Source organism: Eptesicus fuscus, chromosome 12 (assembly GCF_027574615.1).
Source record: "Eptesicus fuscus isolate TK198812 chromosome 12, DD_ASM_mEF_20220401, whole genome shotgun sequence".
In the NCBI taxonomy this organism is placed as follows: Eukaryota; Metazoa; Chordata; class Mammalia; order Chiroptera; family Vespertilionidae; genus Eptesicus; species Eptesicus fuscus.
The window spans coordinates 83,386,261-83,405,986 of NC_072484.1; the positions used below are offsets into that span (position 1 = coordinate 83,386,261).

Sequence of the window (19,726 nt, forward strand, 5' to 3'; positions counted from 1 at the left end):
CAATGCTCAAACACTGGCATGAAGACATGCTTGTCTCTTTAATACCACGCAACATAAGAAATCTTTAACATGGCAGAGGATGCTAGGTAACGTGTTTCCTTGCTCCCTGTTCTGCCACACGGGACGTCTGCCATTCCTCTAACACGCAGAACTTGCTTCTGCGTTAGGTCCTTTATACCTGCTGCTCCTTCTACCTGGATGCTCCTTCCCAGGATCTGCGTGCCTCCCTCCCCAACTTCACTACCTGTCTCTGCTTGAATGCTGCTTCCCCAGAGACCCTCTATCGGAAGAAATCTCCTGCTTTGTATTTGTTCCCATTCTGACCCACTCCATGAGCTTGCTCTGCTTTTTTTTTATTGCATTTGGCACTTTCAGCAATGACTTTATGTATTTATTTATTTACTTATTACCCACACCTCCACTACTTGATGAGGGCAGGGACCTCATCCCTCATATTCACTGCAAGGTTTCCAGTGAATACCTGGCAGGAGATATCTGCAATGCTATCAACAATAAAAAAATAAAAAAATTTTTTTTAAAGTGTTAACTGGCAAATGGGAGGCATTTTTTTTGGTAAATAAATGTAAATATATCATATATAAATCAATTTTTTAAAGTTATATAACAGTATAATCTCATGTTTGTGGGGGGGGGGAAGACATATAAATGTATATGTCCATCTACAGGTATGGGCGTTTTAAAAAGAATAAATAAGAAAATATCAACAGTTGTTATCTCTATGTGATGAGAATACATGACTGTTTTCCCTTTTGTTTCTGTATTTTCTAACCTTAATGAAAGAGTTGTGTGATTTTTTTAAAGACTACTTTACCAACAAAGCTACTAAGAACTCACTGAACTTATATAATTACGGATATGTACAAAGATTTGGCTACAAGAAGTTCATCAGAGTTTTATATATAATCATGAAAAATAAGAAACAATCAACATGTTCAACATTAGTTCAATAGTTATGTATATCGATAAGACAAAACATTCTACAACTTAAAATGATGGTGTAGGAAAACACAGTAATTATGTATATCCATAAGACAGGACATTCTACAACCATTTAAAACTACGTTGTAGGGAAACACTGTAGGAGGAAAATGTGAATTAAAGAAACACATAGAATATGATGCAAGCACTTTAAATGAAAGAACTGAAAGGACATACACAACATGTTAACAATGGTTACTTCTCATTGTTATTTATCTTTTTTCTTTTTACCCTCCTTGTGCTTTCCTGAATTTAAAGTACTGAAAATGAACATGTATTGCTCTGGTACTCAGAAAAATGATTTTAAGTGACTGTGCCAAAAGCTGCCTTCTTGCCTTATTTGAGCACCATCTAGTGCTCAGTATATATAACACAACTTTCATAATACAGTAAGGTTTCTAAAGAGTAGCCTTTATAAAAAGGGCATTGTGGAAGCACAAAGGCAAATATTACTAGAATCAGTGCCTGGCCTAATTTTTAAAACAACTGAAAAATTAATTCAAAAGAGTCACAGGATTTTTAATCATTAGGATAAAGCAGTCATCGGAAAATTGGTTAAATTTCTGCTGCTTATTTTCATCCCTCAAATATTTTAGACTAACTCTCAAGACAGAGCCCTTGATCGTGTTTAAATTAATGGCTATTTATTCCTGAAAGAAGAGGAAAGTCAGGCACTGTATATGCCTCATGGTGTTTTATCCTTCCCACAAATCTACATGGTGGGCATTATGATTCCATTTAAAGAAGCATTTAAAGCAGGGGTCCTCAAACTTTTTAAACAGGGGGCCAGTTCACTGTCCCTCAGACCGTTGGAGGGCCGGACTAGAGTTTAAAAAAAACTATGAACAAATTCCTATGCACACTGCACATATCTTATTTTGAAGTAAAAAAACAAAATGGCAAAAACACCCGCATGTAGCCCTCGGGCCGTAGTTTGAGGACGCCTGATTTAAAGGCTCAGTAAGATGAAGTAGCTTGCCTCAGCTCAAAAAGCTAATAAATAAGTGGGGAGACTGAGACACAAGACAAAATTGGTCTGGCTCCAAAATCTATGCTCCCCTACCATGCTTCACTGCTTCTGTTCTCCATACTTCACCCCAAATCACCGCACCTTTTGGCAAAATGATTCTCATTCTAAATAAGCTGTCACCATATTGCCCAGCGCTGCTCTCAAATCTAGAACTCTTTTAAGCTCATTAAGTATTAACAACAAGAAGCGTTGACAAGGACGTGGAGAAAAGGGAACCCTCGTGCACTGTTGGTGAGAATGCAGACTGGTGCAGCCACTGTGGAAAGTAGCATGGAGTTACCTCAAAAAATAAAAAAATGAAACTGCATTATGGCCTAGTAATTCCACTTCTGGGACTGTATACAAAGAAACCCGAAATACTAATTTGAAAGAATATATGCATTCCCACATACACTGCAGTGTTATTTACAACTAGAGGCCCGGTGCACAAAATTCATGCACGGGTGGGGTGGGGGTGTCCCTCAGCCCAGCCTGCACCCTCTCCAATCTGGGATCCCTTGAGGGATGTCCAACTTCCTGTTTAGGCCCAATCCCGGTAGGGATCCTCTCACAATCCAGTACTGCTGGCTCCCAACTGCTCGCCTGCCTGCCTTCCTGATTGCCCCTAACCGCTTCTGCCTGCCAGCCTTATCACCCCCTAACCACTCCCCTGCCAGCCTGATTGATGCCGAACTGCTCCCCTGCCAGCCTGTTTGCCCCTAACTGCCCTCCACTGCAGGTCTGGTCACCCCTAACTGCCCTCCCCTGCAGGCGTGGGTCCCCCCCAACTGCCCTTCCCTGCAGGCCCGGTCACCCCCAACTTCCCTCCTCTGCCTGCCTGGTCACCCCTAACTGCCCTTCTCTGCAGGCTTGATCACCCCCAACTGCCCTCCCTTGCAGACCTGGTCCCTCCCAACTGCGCTCCCCTGCTGGCCATCTTGTGGTGGCCATCTTGTGTCCACATGGGGGCAGCCATCTTTGACCACATGGGGGCAGCCATCTTGTGTGTTGGAGTGATGGTCAATTTGCATATTACTCTTTTATTAGATAGGATAGCCAAGATTTGGGAGCAGCCTAAGTGCCCATCAGTAGATGAGGGGATAAAAATCTGTGGTGCATTTACACAATGGAATATGATTCAGCCGTAAAAAAGATCTTACCTTTTGCAACAGCATGGATAGACCTGGAGAGTATTATGTATGCTAAGTGAAATAAGTCAATCAGAGAAAAGCAAGTACCATATAATTTCACTTAAATGTGGAATCTAATGAACAAAATAAACTAACCAAGTAGAGACAGACTCATGGATACAGAGAACAGTCTGACAGCTGTCAGAGGGTAGGGGGTTGAGGGTTGAGTGAGAAGGGTGAAGGGATTAAGCAAAGAAAAAAAAAAAGACTCATGGACACAGTATAGTGATTGCCAGAAGGAAGGCAGGGTGGGGGCAAGTAGAAGAAAATAAAAAGGGGATAAATGGTGATAGAAGGAGACTTGACTTGGGGTGGTAAACACTCAATACAATATGCAGATGATGTATTATAGAATTGTACACCTGAAAGCTGTATAATTTTATTAACCAATGTCACCCCAATAAATTCATTTTAAAAAATACTAATGCTCAAATCAAATATCAATCTAAAACAAAAAAAACTTTTAAAATCTATTTTTCTATATCAAGTTCTGTTAAGTGGATACATCAGTTTCACAAGGATGCAGAACTTCCGTTTCCTGCTTAGGCACAGAACTTCAGCCTTCATCACATGGTGGTTACATAACTGCCACTGCCTCACATTTGGTTTTCCTGACCTACTTTCTCTTCCTTCCTGCTCTTTCCAATCAATCATTCCCCTTACCTAAAAAGCAACCTCCCTAAAACAATACTTTCCCCAACTCCATTCAACAACAACCTACCAGGGATCAGAATTCTAATCCTCAGCTTGCTAACACATGTGCCAAAAATGGGCAACAGATGGACAGATTTTGATGTTCCCATTTAGCCCTCTGTGGTCAGAATCCCCACACCCTTCAGAGCCTCCAGGCCACTAGAGCAGCCTCATCAGTTTACCCTGAAACATCATGAAATGCAGGGGTTAACAAAAGTAGGCTTACAGTTGTGATTATGCAAAACACAGTTTATTCCTGTATTATTATTAACTAGAGGCCTGGTGCACAGATTCATGCACCAGTGGGGTCCCTCGGCGTGGCCTGCAGCGATTGGGCCGAAACTGGAGTCCAACAACACATGCCACTCCTGCCTGCCGCTCCCACTCATCTCAGCCCCACTGCACCTGCTGCAGGCTCGCACCCAGTCAGTCCCATTCAGGAGAGGCTGGCATCTTTGCAGTGACGCTCGCCAGCTGTGAGCCCTGCATCTGGAGCCTGTGGGTCAGCTGAGCGGTGCTCCTGCTGTGGAAGCACACTGACCACCAGGGTGCAGCTCTTGCATTGAGCATCTGCCCCCTGGTGGTCAGTGAGTGTCATAGCGACTGGTTGACCGGTTGTTCAGTTGCTTAGGCTTTTATATAGACTAGAGGCCCAGTACACAAATTTAAGACTAGAGGCCCAATGCACAAATCCCTAGGCCTGCCAGGTGATCGAAGCACGGCAGCGACTCCACTGCTGTCCACTGCCAGCGCTGCCCCCTGGTGGTCAGCATACATCATAGCGAGTGGTCAAACTCCTGGTCGAGGGAACAATTTGCATATTAGGCTTATATTATATAGGATTATTGTATTATAACTGTAAACCTACTTTTGCCCACCCCCATACGTTGGGAAGTGGTTGCATTACTCCCTAAACTATGTTCCCAACCTATTACATTTGTTTATCATGTCCTCCTAACATAAACTGGAAAAATTAATGGAAGTTTTTTGGTCATACTTAATTCACAGCACAAGAATCACTTCTACTCGTATGTATAAGATTATTCACTGATGTATTATATGTAATAACAAAGCACTAGGAGCAATTCAAATGGTAAAAGTATATTGCTACATAATTTTGGTATATTCGGCCATGACATGCGATATCCCATCAAAATAACGCGGAAGCTAATATAGAGAAGGCTCTCCAAGATATAGTCATTGAAAAAAAGCACCAAGTACAGAAGTGTGTGTTATTATTCGTCTAAAATGAGGGGGATGCATGTGCCATGGTCTGAATGTTTATGTCCCCCCAAAATTTCTATGTTGAAATCCTAACCCCCAAAGATGCAAGTCTATGGTATTAGTAGGGGGGCCTGTGAGGATGGTTCGATCATGAAGGTGGAATCCTCATGAATGGGATTAGGGCCTTTGATTATCAGAAAGGCCCCAGAAGCTTGTTGGCTCCCTCCGCTGTGGGGACAGAGAGAAGGTGCGGGCTGTGAAGCAGAGGAGGGTCACTGCCCAACCATGCTGGTGCTGAGCGCTCAGGCTTCCTGCCTCCAGAACCCCGAGCAATAAATTCTGCTGTAAGCTACCTAGTCCGTGGTATTTTGTTAATGTAGCCCCCATGGACTAAAACAACATGAAACATCCCTTAAAAGGACATTAAGAAAAGTGATAACATCTGTTGCCTCTGGGGTAGAGAACTAAGCACATGTGAGGAATGAAGAAGGAGACTCCCAGTTTTATAACCTTTGAATCTTTGAATTTTGATCCAGAAGAACGCATTACCTTTTCATACAAAAATAAAATTAGAATTTATTAAATTCCATCTACAGACACCATGGCTCTTCCATCTCTTCCTATCATCTGCCAATGTTAGGGCGGGCTCTAGCCCACAGGAGAGGCCCCTGTGATCAGCACTTCCCTTCAGAAGGCTAGTATCCCATTGGTCCACACCCACACACAGAACTGTGTTATGCCTCAATGCCTTTGTCCATGCTCTTTTCAAAAATGCCAGGATTCTGCCCTAGCCGGTTTGCCTCAGTAGATAAGTGTCTACCCGTGAACTGAAGGGTCACAGATTCTATTCCAGTCAAGGGCACGTACCTCGATTAGCGGCTCCATCCCTGGCCTTGGTCAGGGTGCATGTGGGAAGCAGCCAATAGATGTCTCTCTCTCACTTCAATGTTTCTCTCTCTTTCTTCCCTCTCTCTCCCCTCCTTCCTCCCTTCCACTCTTTCTAAAAATCAATGGAAAAATATCCTTGGGTAAGGATTAACAAAAATAAAATAAAAATGTCAGGATTCTCCTTCTTGCTTGTTCTGCTTCTAAATCATCCACCTTCTTTGGGCCTCTATTCATATTGCAACCCCTCCAAAATGTTTCCCAGAATCTTGAAATCCTGCCTATCCCACACAGTATCCATGTACCCTCTGACTTTTTACTTGCATATCTAGAATATGGCTGGAATTTGAATATATCTTATAAATGAATTATTTTATAAAACAAAACAAAAACTGTTTAGTCAGGAAGTAATTTCTGCTGAAAGGCAGAGTGATTACCACAATATTATGCAATTGGAATATTTTAAAAAAATGAAAATCTGATCATGCCCTTTCTGATGAAAATCTTTCCATGGTTTCTACTGATATTAGGACAAAATCAAAACTCATTAATACTTTTCACCGAACCCTCAAATCTTCCAAACCTCCTCCCTCAGCACTCCTCTTAAGTTTCGCACACCTGACATGTTATTCCACCGGGCTTTCCTTACGTTGTTCCCTACCTGGACCAGTCCGCGCCTATTCCTCTGGCTCAGGAATCAGTTTAAAAGTGAAATACTGGTTTTCACCTATCAAACTGACAGTGGTCAGAAAGTCTAAAAATGAATTAAATTGACAAAGGTGTGCGGAAATATACCTTCTCACACATCGCTGACAGTAGTATAAATTGGTACAACTTCCATGGAGCACAGTTTGGCAATATCTACCAAGGTTACAACTGCATATGCAGTTTGACCCAGCATTTTTACTTCCTAAACTAGAGATGTATTTGTATGCATGAGAAATAATGTATGTAGCATTATTTGTTATAGCAAAAGATTGGAAACAATCTAAATGTCCACCAAGAGAAAACTGATTATATTCTATAAATATTCTGCAGACATTTAAAAGAAAAAGGCAGTTGCATATATGTTTAGATATATTTTATTTAACTGGGAAGAAAAAGCCAGAGATAGCAAGCAAAAAAGAAAAAGCAAGGTATGTGTAGTATGCTACCACTTGTGTTTAAACAATTTTGCAAAACTACCTGAGATATATGCTTAAATAACCTTGTACTATCTTTAGAAGGATTGAAAAAAAAAACTGCTACCAGGAATCATCTCTGGGGAAGGGAGGTGGTTGAGTGGAAGAAAAGTACTTCCTACTTTTCTACCTTTTGGATTGTCTACTGGTACATGTATGATAAACAGACAGGCAGATAATGGATGGATAGATAAATGGACGAAGAGACATTAAAAAAATTTTTTTAACTGAACCTAGCACACAAATGTATGTGGCCCTCTATACAAATTTTAATCTCCAAGTGATCTCTTACCTGCTGGTTGGTGCAGGGAAAGAAAATGAGAGAAGCTGATTCCAGAACGGGTCATTCTCAGAGACAGATTCGGTGCCTGATAACTTTTTTAAGTACTCATTTTTAGGAAGATCACCAATCCTGCTGCTGTTTGATCCCATCTTCTAATCTGGTAGACAACTTGTCCTTAAACCTTCATTTCCACAAGACAACCTAGAAAAAGATGAAAAGAAATTTCAAACTTATTCAAAATAATCCTCAAACTTTTCCTTACCCGTGACGTAAATGTAAAAAAACTGTAAACTAACTAAAGGAAATCACACCTTTCTTTATTTTTAAATATATGAGACATCAGATACAAAGTTACAAGGAGAAAGATGGAGCTAACATCTGTCTCAACCAACACAAATACAAAAATGAGAATCTGTACTTGAAGATCTTAGAATGGGCACACCTCACGCCTCTAGGCAGCAACAACAGGGTACTATCTGCTGAGCAGAGTGAAGGCAGTGCCTGAGGCAGCTGAAATGCCCGGAGGAACAAGCAAAGACTAACCACTGGAGTATTCCTGTCGGAAAGTTCCACCTGCTGCCCACTCTCACAGAAAACAAAGCAGCAAACTGAGGTCCAATGGCATCTCTTCTGCCATGGATCATACCAAGCATTACACACACACACACACACACACACACACACACACACACACGACCTGGACCCAATTTACTGTATTTGGAACTCCCAAGACTCTTACCTATGAAAACTAGAATAAAATGGAACTTGAAAAAACCTGCATCCAATCAGCTCACCTCCTAAGAGTCCTTCTGCTTTTCCCTCCTGCGGTGCCTCAAGACTTCCTTGGCTCTCAGCTCTTCTTCCTCTCCATTTGTCAGGAGCTGAGCCTTTCTCCTGGTTTCACTAGTGGCTTCCCTCTCCTAGTCCCAGCCTCTGACCGGAATGCCGGTTCTACCTACGTCCCTAAAATACTGAAGATTTTTTTAAACTCAAGGATAACGTATTTTAATTATGTGTGTAACATATAAGCAGTAATTTTGTAGATAACAACGCCCCTCACATAAGTCTATACTAAAAACAAGAAGCATGCTATGGCTTATGCCATTAGAAGTAAACCTTTCAAAGGATCTATTTTTCTAAATTTTTATTTATTGATTTTAGAGAGAGAGGAAGGGAGGGAATAGAGAGATGAGAGAAACATCAATTTGTTGTTCCACTTATCTAGGCAGCAACAACAGGGTACCCACTGGTTGACTCTTGCATGTGCCCTGACCACAGTGTGAGTGTATACGCTCTAACCAACTGAGCTACCCAGCCGGGGAGTCAAAGGACCCTACTGTAATGCAATGTAGTCAAGAACATGTGTGTGCAAAACTGATTCCATCCTCCCTCTCAAAACCAGTTTGTCCTCTCAACTTCCATTACGCCCCTGAAGTTCCCATTATGTAAAAACTACCCTGAAATGTGATTTTTCTATAGTATATATGACATATCTCCTGAGGTAGATTATTCTTACATAATAATTTAAAGTAAAAATATATATATATTGTTGTTAAATAAATGGATTGTACTCTCCTTCAGGAAGGATCTGAGTGTGCTTTTCTGGCTTGTGTTTTAACCTCTATGTGAGTGACCCCAGAACTAATATTTTATCCTGATTTCTCAGTCAAAATCCAAGCATAAATCTTTACTTAATGGCCATTTCAATTTGATGTCTTAATATCATCATAAATTTTAAAACAGATTTTAACATTGCCCCCCAAAATAAGCAACCCCTCCAAATCATTTTGCCTCAAATTTTCACTCATATAACCAACCATTCATTCCATAAATACCTATTACACACTTCCTATAAATGTCAGGTGTTATACTGGAAACTGAAAATGTAAAAGTAAGACCAAGTTCCTTGCCATTCATGAACCCAAAGCCTATTTAACACATGTGGTATGTATCGCAATGGAGTTATTTATACACAAAAAGCTATGAAAACACACAGGAGCAGCTGAGACAGAGGGGACAGTGTGTGCAGTGGTGCTTTTACTCAGCCCGATCTGAGTCAGAAACTAGGCTAAGTGCTGTATAATTCCTGCTTCATTTCGTCCCTATGAACAACTCTAAGAGGTGGTCCAAATTTCCTCATTTTACAGACGAGGAAGTTAAGGGACAGAAGGGTTAAGGAACTTCCCCAACGCCCCAGAGGTAATAAGTGGCAAAGCCAGGATTTGAACCCAGGGAATCTCATTACAGAATCCCTGGTCTTTAGCTCTAAGAGGGTGACTCACCGAAGACATCAACAAGTCCTTTGGGTCCTTCTACAACATCCACAGTGCCACATACCGTCTTTTAAACCCATCTCTTCCTTTACATTCCCACTGCCTCCATGCTAGACCAGGCTTCTAAATCTCACAGGACTTAGTGCAACAACATCCAGGCGTCTTTACTTCCAACCCTTCCACTCCGACTCACTGTGCGCACTCCACTACCGCATTAACCCTTAAAGAAACAGGCAATCCAGTCCAGCACTGCAATGAAGAAAGGTTCTAGTGAAGCTAGATTCTGTTAAGTCTGCATAAGAATCAGTCTGAATCTCCATTTTACAACTTATAAAACCTCACTGCATAATGGGAAAAACAAGAGTACTTACAACTCATAAGATATTCTAGGATGAAGCAAGATGAGCCATACAATGCACTCAGCCCTGGCCAGTGTTGCTCAGTGGTTAGTGTGTCAGCTCATGCACCAGAGGGTCTCGGGTTCAATTCCCGGTCAGGGCACATTGGGTTGTGGGTTCAGTCCACAGCCAAGGTGAATACAGAAGGCAACCAATCAATGCTACTCTCTCAGATCGGTGCTTTTCTCTCTTTATCTCTCTCTCTCTCTCCCTTCCTCTAAGCACGTCCTCGGGTAAGGATTAAAAAAAACAACAACCTGGCACAGTGTATGCTTAGCCAAATAAAAGGTCAAATAATTTATTTTTAATATTAGTAAAATAACCACTTTCGTCATTTCACTCAACAGCTCAAAAACATTCAATGATTCTTCAATTATCTGCAAAACAGAATACTGACTGACATTCAAGACCCTCCACAGTCTGAAAGGTCACTTTCCAACCACCGTCCAAACCAGTGGCTCTCAAACTTAAATGTACATGAAAAACACCTGAGAAGCATGTGGCTAAAAATACAAATGCCTGGGCCTCAAAAAACTCAGAATGTCAGGGTAGGACCCAGGCATCTGGATTTTCTAAAAAGCATTCACAGCCCAGCCTCGGTGGCTCAGTGGTTGAGCGTCAACCTATGAACCATGAGGTCACAGTTCAATTCCTGGTCAGGGCACATGCCTGGGTTGCAGGCTAGATCCCCAGTGTGGGGTGTGCAGGAGGCAGCCAATCAATGATTCTCTCTCATCACTGACTAGAGGCCCAGTGCACAAAATTCATGCACGGAGGGGGGTTGTCCCTCAGCCCAGCCTGTACCCTTTCCAATCTGGGACCCCTCGAGGGATGTCCGACTGCCCGTTTAGGCCCGATCCCTAAACGGGCAGTCGGACATCCCTCTCACAATCCAGGACTGCTGGCTCCCAACTGCTTGCCTGCCTTCCTTCCTGATTGCCCCTAACCGCTTCTGCCTGCCAGCCTGATCACCCCCTAACCACTCCGCTGCCAGCCTGTTTGCCCCCAACTTCCCTCCTCTGCCGGCCTGGTCACCCCTAACTGCCCTCTCCTGCAGGGTTGATCACCTCCAACTGCCCTCCCTTGCAGGCCTGGTCCCTCTCAACTGCCCTCTCCTGCTGGCCATCTTGTGTCCACATGGGGGCAGGATCTTTGATCACATGGGGGCAGCTATATTGTATGTTGCAGTGATGATCAATCTGCATATTACTCTTTTATTAGATAGGATAGAGGCCTGCTACAGGGGTGGGGGCCAGCTGGTTTGCCCTGAAGGGTGTCCCTGATCAGGGTGGGGTTCTCTTGGGGCGTGAGGCGGCCTGAGCGAGGGGCCTGTGGTGGTTTGTAGGCCGGCCACACCCCCTGGCAACCCTGGTATCTGGAATTTATTTTCCTTCTACAATTGAAACTTTGTAGCCTGGAGCGGAGCCAAGCCTGGGGCTCCCTCCGAGGCCGGCAGCCATTTGTGTTGGGGTTATAATTGAAACTTTGTAGCCTTAAGCGGGTGGGCCCGGCCAGGGTTTGCGGAAAGCTTTGCTTCCCCTGTTGCCGGGGGCAACCCTGGCCTGCTCTTTCAAGCTCCATTCTGCCGCCATTTCTGTTTGAATTTGTTTACCTTCTATAATTGAAACTTTGTAGCTTGAGTGGAGGCTTAGGCCTGGCAAGGGCAGGCGGAAAGCTTGGCTTCCTCTGTTACCTAGGAAACCTTGCTCTCTGTGGCTGTAGCCATCTTGGTTGGGTTAATTTGCATACTCGCTCTGATTGGATGGTGGGCGTGGCTTGTGGGCATGGCTTGTGGGTGTGTCAGAAGTATGGTCAATTTGCATATTTGTCTATTATTAGGTAGGATGTTTCTATCTCTCTCTCTCTCTCTCTCTCTCTCCTCTCCTTCCTCTCTCTGAAATCAATAAAAATATTTTTTAAAGAAATGACACTTGAATTTAAAAATACCATAAAAAATTCAATAAAAAGGAAGCCAAGAAAACTGCCATAATAAATTTAAAGAAGAAGAAGAAGACAAACAGATGGAAAACAGGAGACTGAAAATTAGAAGACCCATTTAGAATGTCTTAACAATTACAGGAGTTCTAAAAAGACAGCAGAGGGATGTTCCTGCCAAGTCAGAAACTGTGAAGGGCCTGAGATTTCCCTTATCTTAGAGCATGCTAACAACAAAGACAACAAAGGCGTGAGGCCTCTGGGACACTGACAAAAACAACTCATCCCGCACAGCAACAGCGGTAGCCAGAGCAACACCCTGCATTAGTTTCCTGCAGCCCAATCCCCACAGGTCTTTCAAAGCATTTGGTAAAAGTTAGGAATATGTTCATGGAAAAATAAGCAAACGGTGGGGGCAGGTGGGCAGGGAAACAAGGTATATTACTCAGCTCAGCAGGGAGCAATATTTATGTAGTCAAAATAATGTAAACACTAACTTAACCAAGAATTTTTATATATCTATACAAGGGGAGGCCCAATGCACGAATTCATGCATGGGTGGGGTCCCTTTGGGGCTGATTGGGCCTGTCTCGCCCAGTACCAATTGGGGCCAATCAGGGCCAGCTGGCCAGGGGGAGGGACCGAGGGAGGTTGGCTGTGGGAGCACACTGACCACCAGGGGTCAGCTCCTGCATTGAGCGCCTGCCCCCTGGTGGTCAGTGCACATCATAGCGACTGGTTGACTGATCATTCGGTCGACCGGTCCTAACGGTCGCTTAGGCTTTTATATATATAGATATCTGTACTGGAAAGCCCAGAAGTGGGGAAGGAGGAGGTCAAGCACGCATTTACCATAACAAGGAGTCAATGCGAATTATCTAAAATTGATAGATCACAAAATAGACATTTAGACAACTATAAACACAGTTAAAAGCAGTTGCCTCTGAGGACCAGACGAAGAAAGAAGGATACTGCTGGTTTTTTATAATATACCTTCTAGTATTACCTCAATATGCAAGTATTAGTTTAAGTAGAAAAGTTAACTTTTAAATAAATTAGAGAGAATGTGCTTTACTATTTCACAATCACTGATTCATATAAACAACTCAATGTGCAAACACTAAAAGAACAGTGCAGGGTTGCAAAACAAACTAGCACTACTGAAGAGACATCATATTATGGTAACGTAAGTACCAGGAGTCAGTTGATATTTCCTGAGTGCCCTCTATGTGGCCAGCACAATGCTAAGTGCCAGCGTTAAAACTGGGAGTGGAATTTATTTATAGTTGAGGAAGAGAAACAGATAAGCGGACATGAAATGATAATATGGCAACCATTCAAGACTTAGTGAGAGCTTCCCAGGAGTCATGCCAGAAAAGCTGAGACCTGAAAGGTAAGGACTGCCCTGGTTGGGGGGTTCAGAAAATTTTCAAAGTGAAGAGGATAGCATGTGTCAAGGCCTAGGGTTAAGACAGAAACAGATACGGTCCATTCAAGGAATTTAAAGAAGTTCAACATGGCTGGAGTGGGAGGGAATCAAAGTGGAAGCAAACAAGGCCAGAAAGCAAGCTGCTGCTTCATGCGTTATGGGGAGACTTACTCGAGGACATGTCTTCTCCCTGCCCGTTGGAACTCTAAAATTGCATACATCCCTGAGTCTTCTAAATCAGTGAACTCTTCCCCTATACACTGATGATTTCAAAATATCCATGACCTTGCCCCAGCTGGTTTGGCTCAGTGGACAGAGCGTCGGCTTGCGGACTCAAGGGTCCCAGGTTCGATTCCGGTCAAGGGCATGTACCTTGGTTGCGGGCACATCCCCAGTAGGGGGTGTGCAGGAGGCAGCTGATTGATGTTTCTCTCTCATCAATGTTTCTAACTCTCTCTCCCCTCTCCCTTCCTCTCTGTAAAAAATCAATAAAACATATATTTAAAATATATATATACATATCCATGACCAGTCCAGAACTGTCTTGCGGGTGACATACCATTTATCTGACTGCCTGCCATACATTATCCTCTGGGTGACCATGTGCCCAATACTGAACTCTGTATCCTCCCCTATCCATCTCCAATTTCTCTTTTCCACTCTACCCATTCAGATGTCCAAGTCCAGAAACCCAAGGGAGGAGAAGGAAAAACTATTGGAGTGTATATGTTGCCAGATACATAAGAAATATTTTCATTTAATGCTAACAAGCATCTAAAGTAAATATCAGCTCTATTTTACAGTTGAGAATGCTAAAGCTCAAAAAGATTGAGTAACACACCAAAGCACATAAATAACACAACGAGGATTCAAACCTAGAAATCTGGGAAGTGTGTAGGCTAGTCTGGAGCCACCGAGAAACTAACTGTGAAGTATGGTAGAAACACCAATTGCCTACCTCAATCTCCAGACCTTCCTCCCTTATAGTAACAACTCCTATTTTTGGCTGAGCACATTCCCGTCCAGCTAAGATACATTTCCCAAACTCTCTTGCAGCCAGAAAGATCATATGACTAAGTATTGGTTATCACTGAATTACACAGAACTTCCTCTAAGAGTGTACAGCCACTTCTCTGTCCCTTCCTCCATCCTGCCGCTTGGATACTAGCAAGACCACCAGCAGCCATCCTGGACCCAGAATCAAGGGCCACACCCTAGGGATGACAGAATAAGAAGCTGGAAAGAGCTCAGACACTGTGGCCCAGTGGTTGAGCATCAACCTATGAATCAGGAGATGACGGTTCAATTGCCGGTCAGGCTCGTGCCCGGATTACGGGCTCCATTCCCCAGTGAGGGGTGTGCAGGAGGCAGCCAATCAATGATTCTCTCTCTTTATTGATGTTTCTATCTCTCTCTCCCTCTCTCAAGCCAATAAAAATATATTTAAAAAACAAAACAAAAAATACAGCCCTGGCTGGTTTGGCTCAGTGTATAGAGCATTGGCCCATGGACTGAAGGGTCCTGGGTCCAATTCCAGCCCGGGGCACGTGCCTGGAATACAATACAGTATTACTGACTATGGTCACCATGCTATACATCACATTCAGAGGACTTAGTTATCTTACAACTGGAAGTTTGTGCCTTTTGACCACCTTCACCTATTTTGCCTATACCGCCCCTCCCCCCAATCAGCCTGGTGTCTGCATTTCTGCCCTAGCTGGTTTGGGCAGACGTGGATAGAGTGTTGGCCTGAGGACCAAAGGGTCCTGGGTTCGATTCCGGTCAAGGGCAAGTACCTTGGTTTCAGGATCCTCCCCCGCCCAGGCCCTGGTCCGGGCATGTGCAGGAGGCAACCAATCAATGTTTTTCTCACGTCGCTATTTCTCTGTCTTTCCCTCTCTCTTCCACTCTCTCTAAAAACTAATGGGAAAATACCCTCAGGTGAGGATTAAAAACAAAACAAAAAGGAAAACAATTCTATTTTTCAGCGTCTAACATCTAAGTGTTTGCACTGCTTATCCCTTGTATAAAACAAATACCACATTTAAAAAATAAGTCCTAGATTTTGATATTAAGAGCTTACTATTAATGTTTAGTTGTGATAATGGTATTGTGGGTCTATTAAAAAGAGAGTGGCCTGGCCAGCGTGGCTCAGTGGTTGAGCGTCAACCTATGAACCAGGAGGTCATGGTTCAATTCTGGATCAGGGCACATGAGCCCCAGCTGGGAATGTGCAGGAGACAGCCAATCAACGATTCTTTCATCATTGATGTTTCTATCTCTCTTTCCCTCTCCCTTCCTCAATGAAATAAATAAAAATGTATTTTTTTAAAAAAAAGAGAGTGACTCACTATTCTACAGATATACCGTATACTCAAATATTTACAAGTGAAATGGTATACTGATAATCTGTTTTAAAATAATTGGGAGTAGGGATATGAATGGATAGGGGTATAGATAAAACCAAGTTAGCCTGAGTTACTAACGGTTGGAGTTGAGGAATGGGTACATAGGGGTATATTATTCCACTGCTTGAACTTTTCTATATTCAAAGGGTACAAGAACAAAGATTTGACCTATCAAATAATATAGACTTCTTAACATATCTAATAGTTGACTCTCCTTCCTGTAACATTGCCCCACCTCAATTCTCTGCCATTTAATCCACCTGCAACTGAAAGTCTCATCAATTATTCTTTAATCCTCACCTCATTCTTCCTTGTTTACTAACCTTACGAGATTCAGCAAGTCACCTAACCTCTAAAAGACTGCATCTGCAGAATGGAAATATTTAGACTTGCCCAGTCTCTCTGAGTTGCCGAGAGGATTATGCAAGATAAAAACTACGGAGCAGAATAATCACTCTAGGAATCTATACAGTTATAAACTTCAAGCTCGGCAGCAACCATGCACCGATTCCTATCGATTCTCTAGCTCCGTTCCTCTCTCCGAGCCCTCATCAGCCCAAGTGCCTTGTTCCTCTGTAAGGTTACCCTGCGCTCCACCCCCTGCACCCCTCCCCATGTTTTCACATCTTTCAGCACCTGCCTTCTCACTACATACCTCTCCCCCATCCTTCTTTCTCCCCCTTCGAGAACCCCCCTCCAACTGCCCCGCTAGTCAGTCTGTCAGTGTACCCCTTTGCTGGCCCTATGACATCCGTCCTATCACTTTTTACCTATTTCCAGCACTGGCATCCTATCAGCTTTATCACCCCACTACCCTCCATCCCCACAAACACGTGAGCTAACCTCCCACTCTCACCCTCAGTTAAAACACAATCGCTAGATGTCAGAGGACGGGGGAGGGGAGAAGGAGTGACTGCTATTGGGTATGGGTTTCCTTTTGGGGCGATCAAGATGTTTAGGATTCGTTGCACACCCCTCTGAATATGCTAAAAACCCTGAGTTGTACTTCAACTGTACTTTTAAAAGTGAATTTTATGGTGTGTGCATTACGTCTCCATAAAAATGTACTTGTCAAAAAAGAAAAAGTAAACACTATTGCCCGCCCTGCCCATCACACACCCATTTGTCTCCCGAAAGGCTGACCTGCTCTTCGGTATCCGCCCCCCCAACTCCCAACACCAGCCTCGGACCCAGATCCCTCGCCCTCCCGGGATTACACACCCCTCGCCGCTCCGCCCTACGCGCCACAGTATCCCGGAGCGGAGGGAGGGGCCTGGGGCACAGCCTCTCCCGGGGGGCCCGTCCCCACTGGCCGGAAGGGACCCTTCTCCGCCTCCGGGGCGGCGCTGCCCCCCAGCTCCTGACGCTGACCGGAGGGGGAGGGGGAAAAGGGTGCCCCCTAATCCGCTCTGCCAAGGAGCTGGGGGCCCGGCGGATCTCCCAGCCCACCTGTCTCAGCCGGCAGGGAGATCCGCTTCCAGCTCACGGACGAGCGAGTGGCAGAGGCTCAGGCCTCCATGTTTCCGCGTCTCTGCGGCTCCGGCTCCGGCTCGGCTCCCGCCCGGGCCGCGTCAGTGCGGAGGCCCGGAGGCTGGGAGGGAAGAGGGAAGCGGCCGAGAACGCAGCTGGGAACCGAACGGCGGGGCGCGCACCAGCCAGTGATCACGTGGCACGTGGCGCGCGGACTTCTGGGAGATGTAGTCCTTCAGGCGTTGGTAGTTTCTCCACCACCACCCTCAGCGCCTCCAAGGCAACTGCATAGCCACGTGGCAAAATTCAGAAGCGGCTAGGCCTCTCTGGTGCTGGATGGAGTCACTTCCTTACCCTGCCTACACCACTTATTCTGGTGGTTTAACTTGATCAACGCTCCTCTTCAGTCCAACCGAATAATCATTCCGAAGTTAAGCGATTCCCTTGGAGGGCTTTGAAAAATGGAAGAAGAGCATTTTTAGCATTTTATCTATTGTTAAGTTTTTTAACTTTGTTCTTATTCAAATCCTTTTATTGAGGGCTGATTTTCAGAAAATAATTTTTAATGGAGGCAATTAACAGGTCTAAATCTGCAATATTGTCAAAAAGTTTTATTTTCATAAACCTGCAATTTGTCAAACCTGCAATTTGTCTGTTTTTTATTGCCTGTGCCTTTGGCATCACATCCAAGAAATCATTGCCAAATTCAATGTTGTGAAGCTTTTCCCCTATATTTTCTTCTAAGAGTTTTATGTTGTAGCTCTTATGTTTAGGTCTTTGATCCATTTTGTGTTAATTTTTTTTTTTATAGAGTATTAGCCAAGGCTCCAACTTTATTCTTTTGCATGTAGATACCCAGTTTTCTCAGTACCATTTGTTGAAAAGACTGCCTTCTCCCCACTCTTGTCAAAAATTAGCCTTACGTGAAAGGTTTATTGCTAATCCCTCTATTCTCTCTATTCTATTTCATTGACTTACATGTTTGTTTTTGTTACAGTACCACACTGTTTTGGTTACTTTAGCTTTGTAGTAAGTTTTGAAATCAGGAAGTGTGCATCCTCCAACTTTGCTCTTCTTTTTCAAGATTGTTGTGGTTTTTCTATTTCTGCAAAATTCATCATTGGGATTTTAATACGGACTGTATTGAATGTGGGTAATATTGACTTTTTAACAATATTCTGTTATTGTCTTTCAATTCATGAATATAAGATGTCTTTTCCATAATAAATAACATCTTTCATTTATTTCAGTTTATTTCAATAATATTTTGTAGTTTTGTCTTTTTTAAAATGCTTTATTTTAAAGTGAGAGGAAGGGAGAGAGAAGGAGAGATAGAAACATTGATGTGAGCGAGTCAACAATCAGTTGCCTCCCGCACGTGCCCTGACTGGGGATAGCACTCTCAACCTAGGTATGTGCCTTGACCAGGAATCGAACCCACAACCTTTTTGGTTTTCATTGTCTCAAGTCTTTCACTTTCTTAGTCAAGTTAATTCCTAAGTTTTTTTTCTCTTTGATATTATAGTAAATGTAATTGTTTTCTTAATTTCCTGTTCAGATATTTAATTGTTGGTGTATAACAATGCAACTGATTTTTGTGCTTTTTATCCTGTCACTTTGCTAAATTCAGTTTTTTAGTGCTAACAGTCTTTTGTGGAATCTTTAGGTTTTTCTATTTACAAATCATCTGTGAACAGAGATAATTTTACTTCCTCTTTTCCAATTGGAATAACTTTTATTTCCTTTTCTTGCTTAATTGGATAGTGGGCTGTGGGAGGGGCAGCAAGTGCTGCCAAAACAAGTTAAACTTACAACAACATTGTAGATTACCTTGTTTGTCCCTGATTATAAATAAAGCACCAGCTTTGCAGTCTGGATCTGTTCTGTGGCCTCAGCAAGGCACAGAAAGATCCACCCACCTCCCAGCTTTATGACTCTATTTCTTCGTCTTGTTTTCTTTATTTCTAATATTTCTCAATCCCTGGCCGCCTCCATTTAGAACCGGTTCGTTCATCTCTCTTTCCGCACGGGACGCAGAAAAGGGAGATCCCCGCTGCATCAGGCCCCCGTACCCTCCCTCCATCCCTGCTGCAGATCCCCGCTGGCCAGACCCCACAGAACGCAGAGGCCATGGAAAGTCTGTTGATGGGAGTCCAGGCAGCTTTCTTGGGCAGCAAAGTAGGGTGAAAGGAGCAGAGATTTGGAGAGGCAAGTGGAAGGCATGCGGCATAGTCATCATGATATAAATACCGATCAATTACTTAACCAGTATTTACAAAAACCTACATGGAAGATGTGTGGGAGAGTAGAGGAAACACAGTGTAAATAGTTATAACTCAGCCATGGAAG

General features: G+C 43.4%; 1 protein-coding gene across 3 annotated transcripts in view; it reads right to left on the reverse strand.

The window, feature by feature from the left end:
* Positions 1-17,559, reverse strand: part of DYM (dymeclin) — a 241,845-nt gene extending 224,286 nt beyond the window's left edge. The window contains exons 1-2 of one of the 3 annotated variants that reach the window (XR_008557825.1): positions 17,357-17,559; positions 7,474-7,665 (exon numbers count right to left, since the gene is read on the reverse strand). Coding sequence is in view for 2 of the 3 variants with exons in the window: in XM_008148270.3 (XP_008146492.1) it covers positions 7,474-7,613 (140 nt within the window). In the remaining variant the exon portion in view is untranslated. Of the gene's footprint in view, positions 1-7,473; positions 7,666-17,356 lie in introns of those variants that run through there. The other 2 variants (XM_008148270.3, XM_054724507.1) reach the window with 2 other exon arrangements.
* Between the last annotated feature and the right edge of the window lie 2,167 nt (positions 17,560-19,726).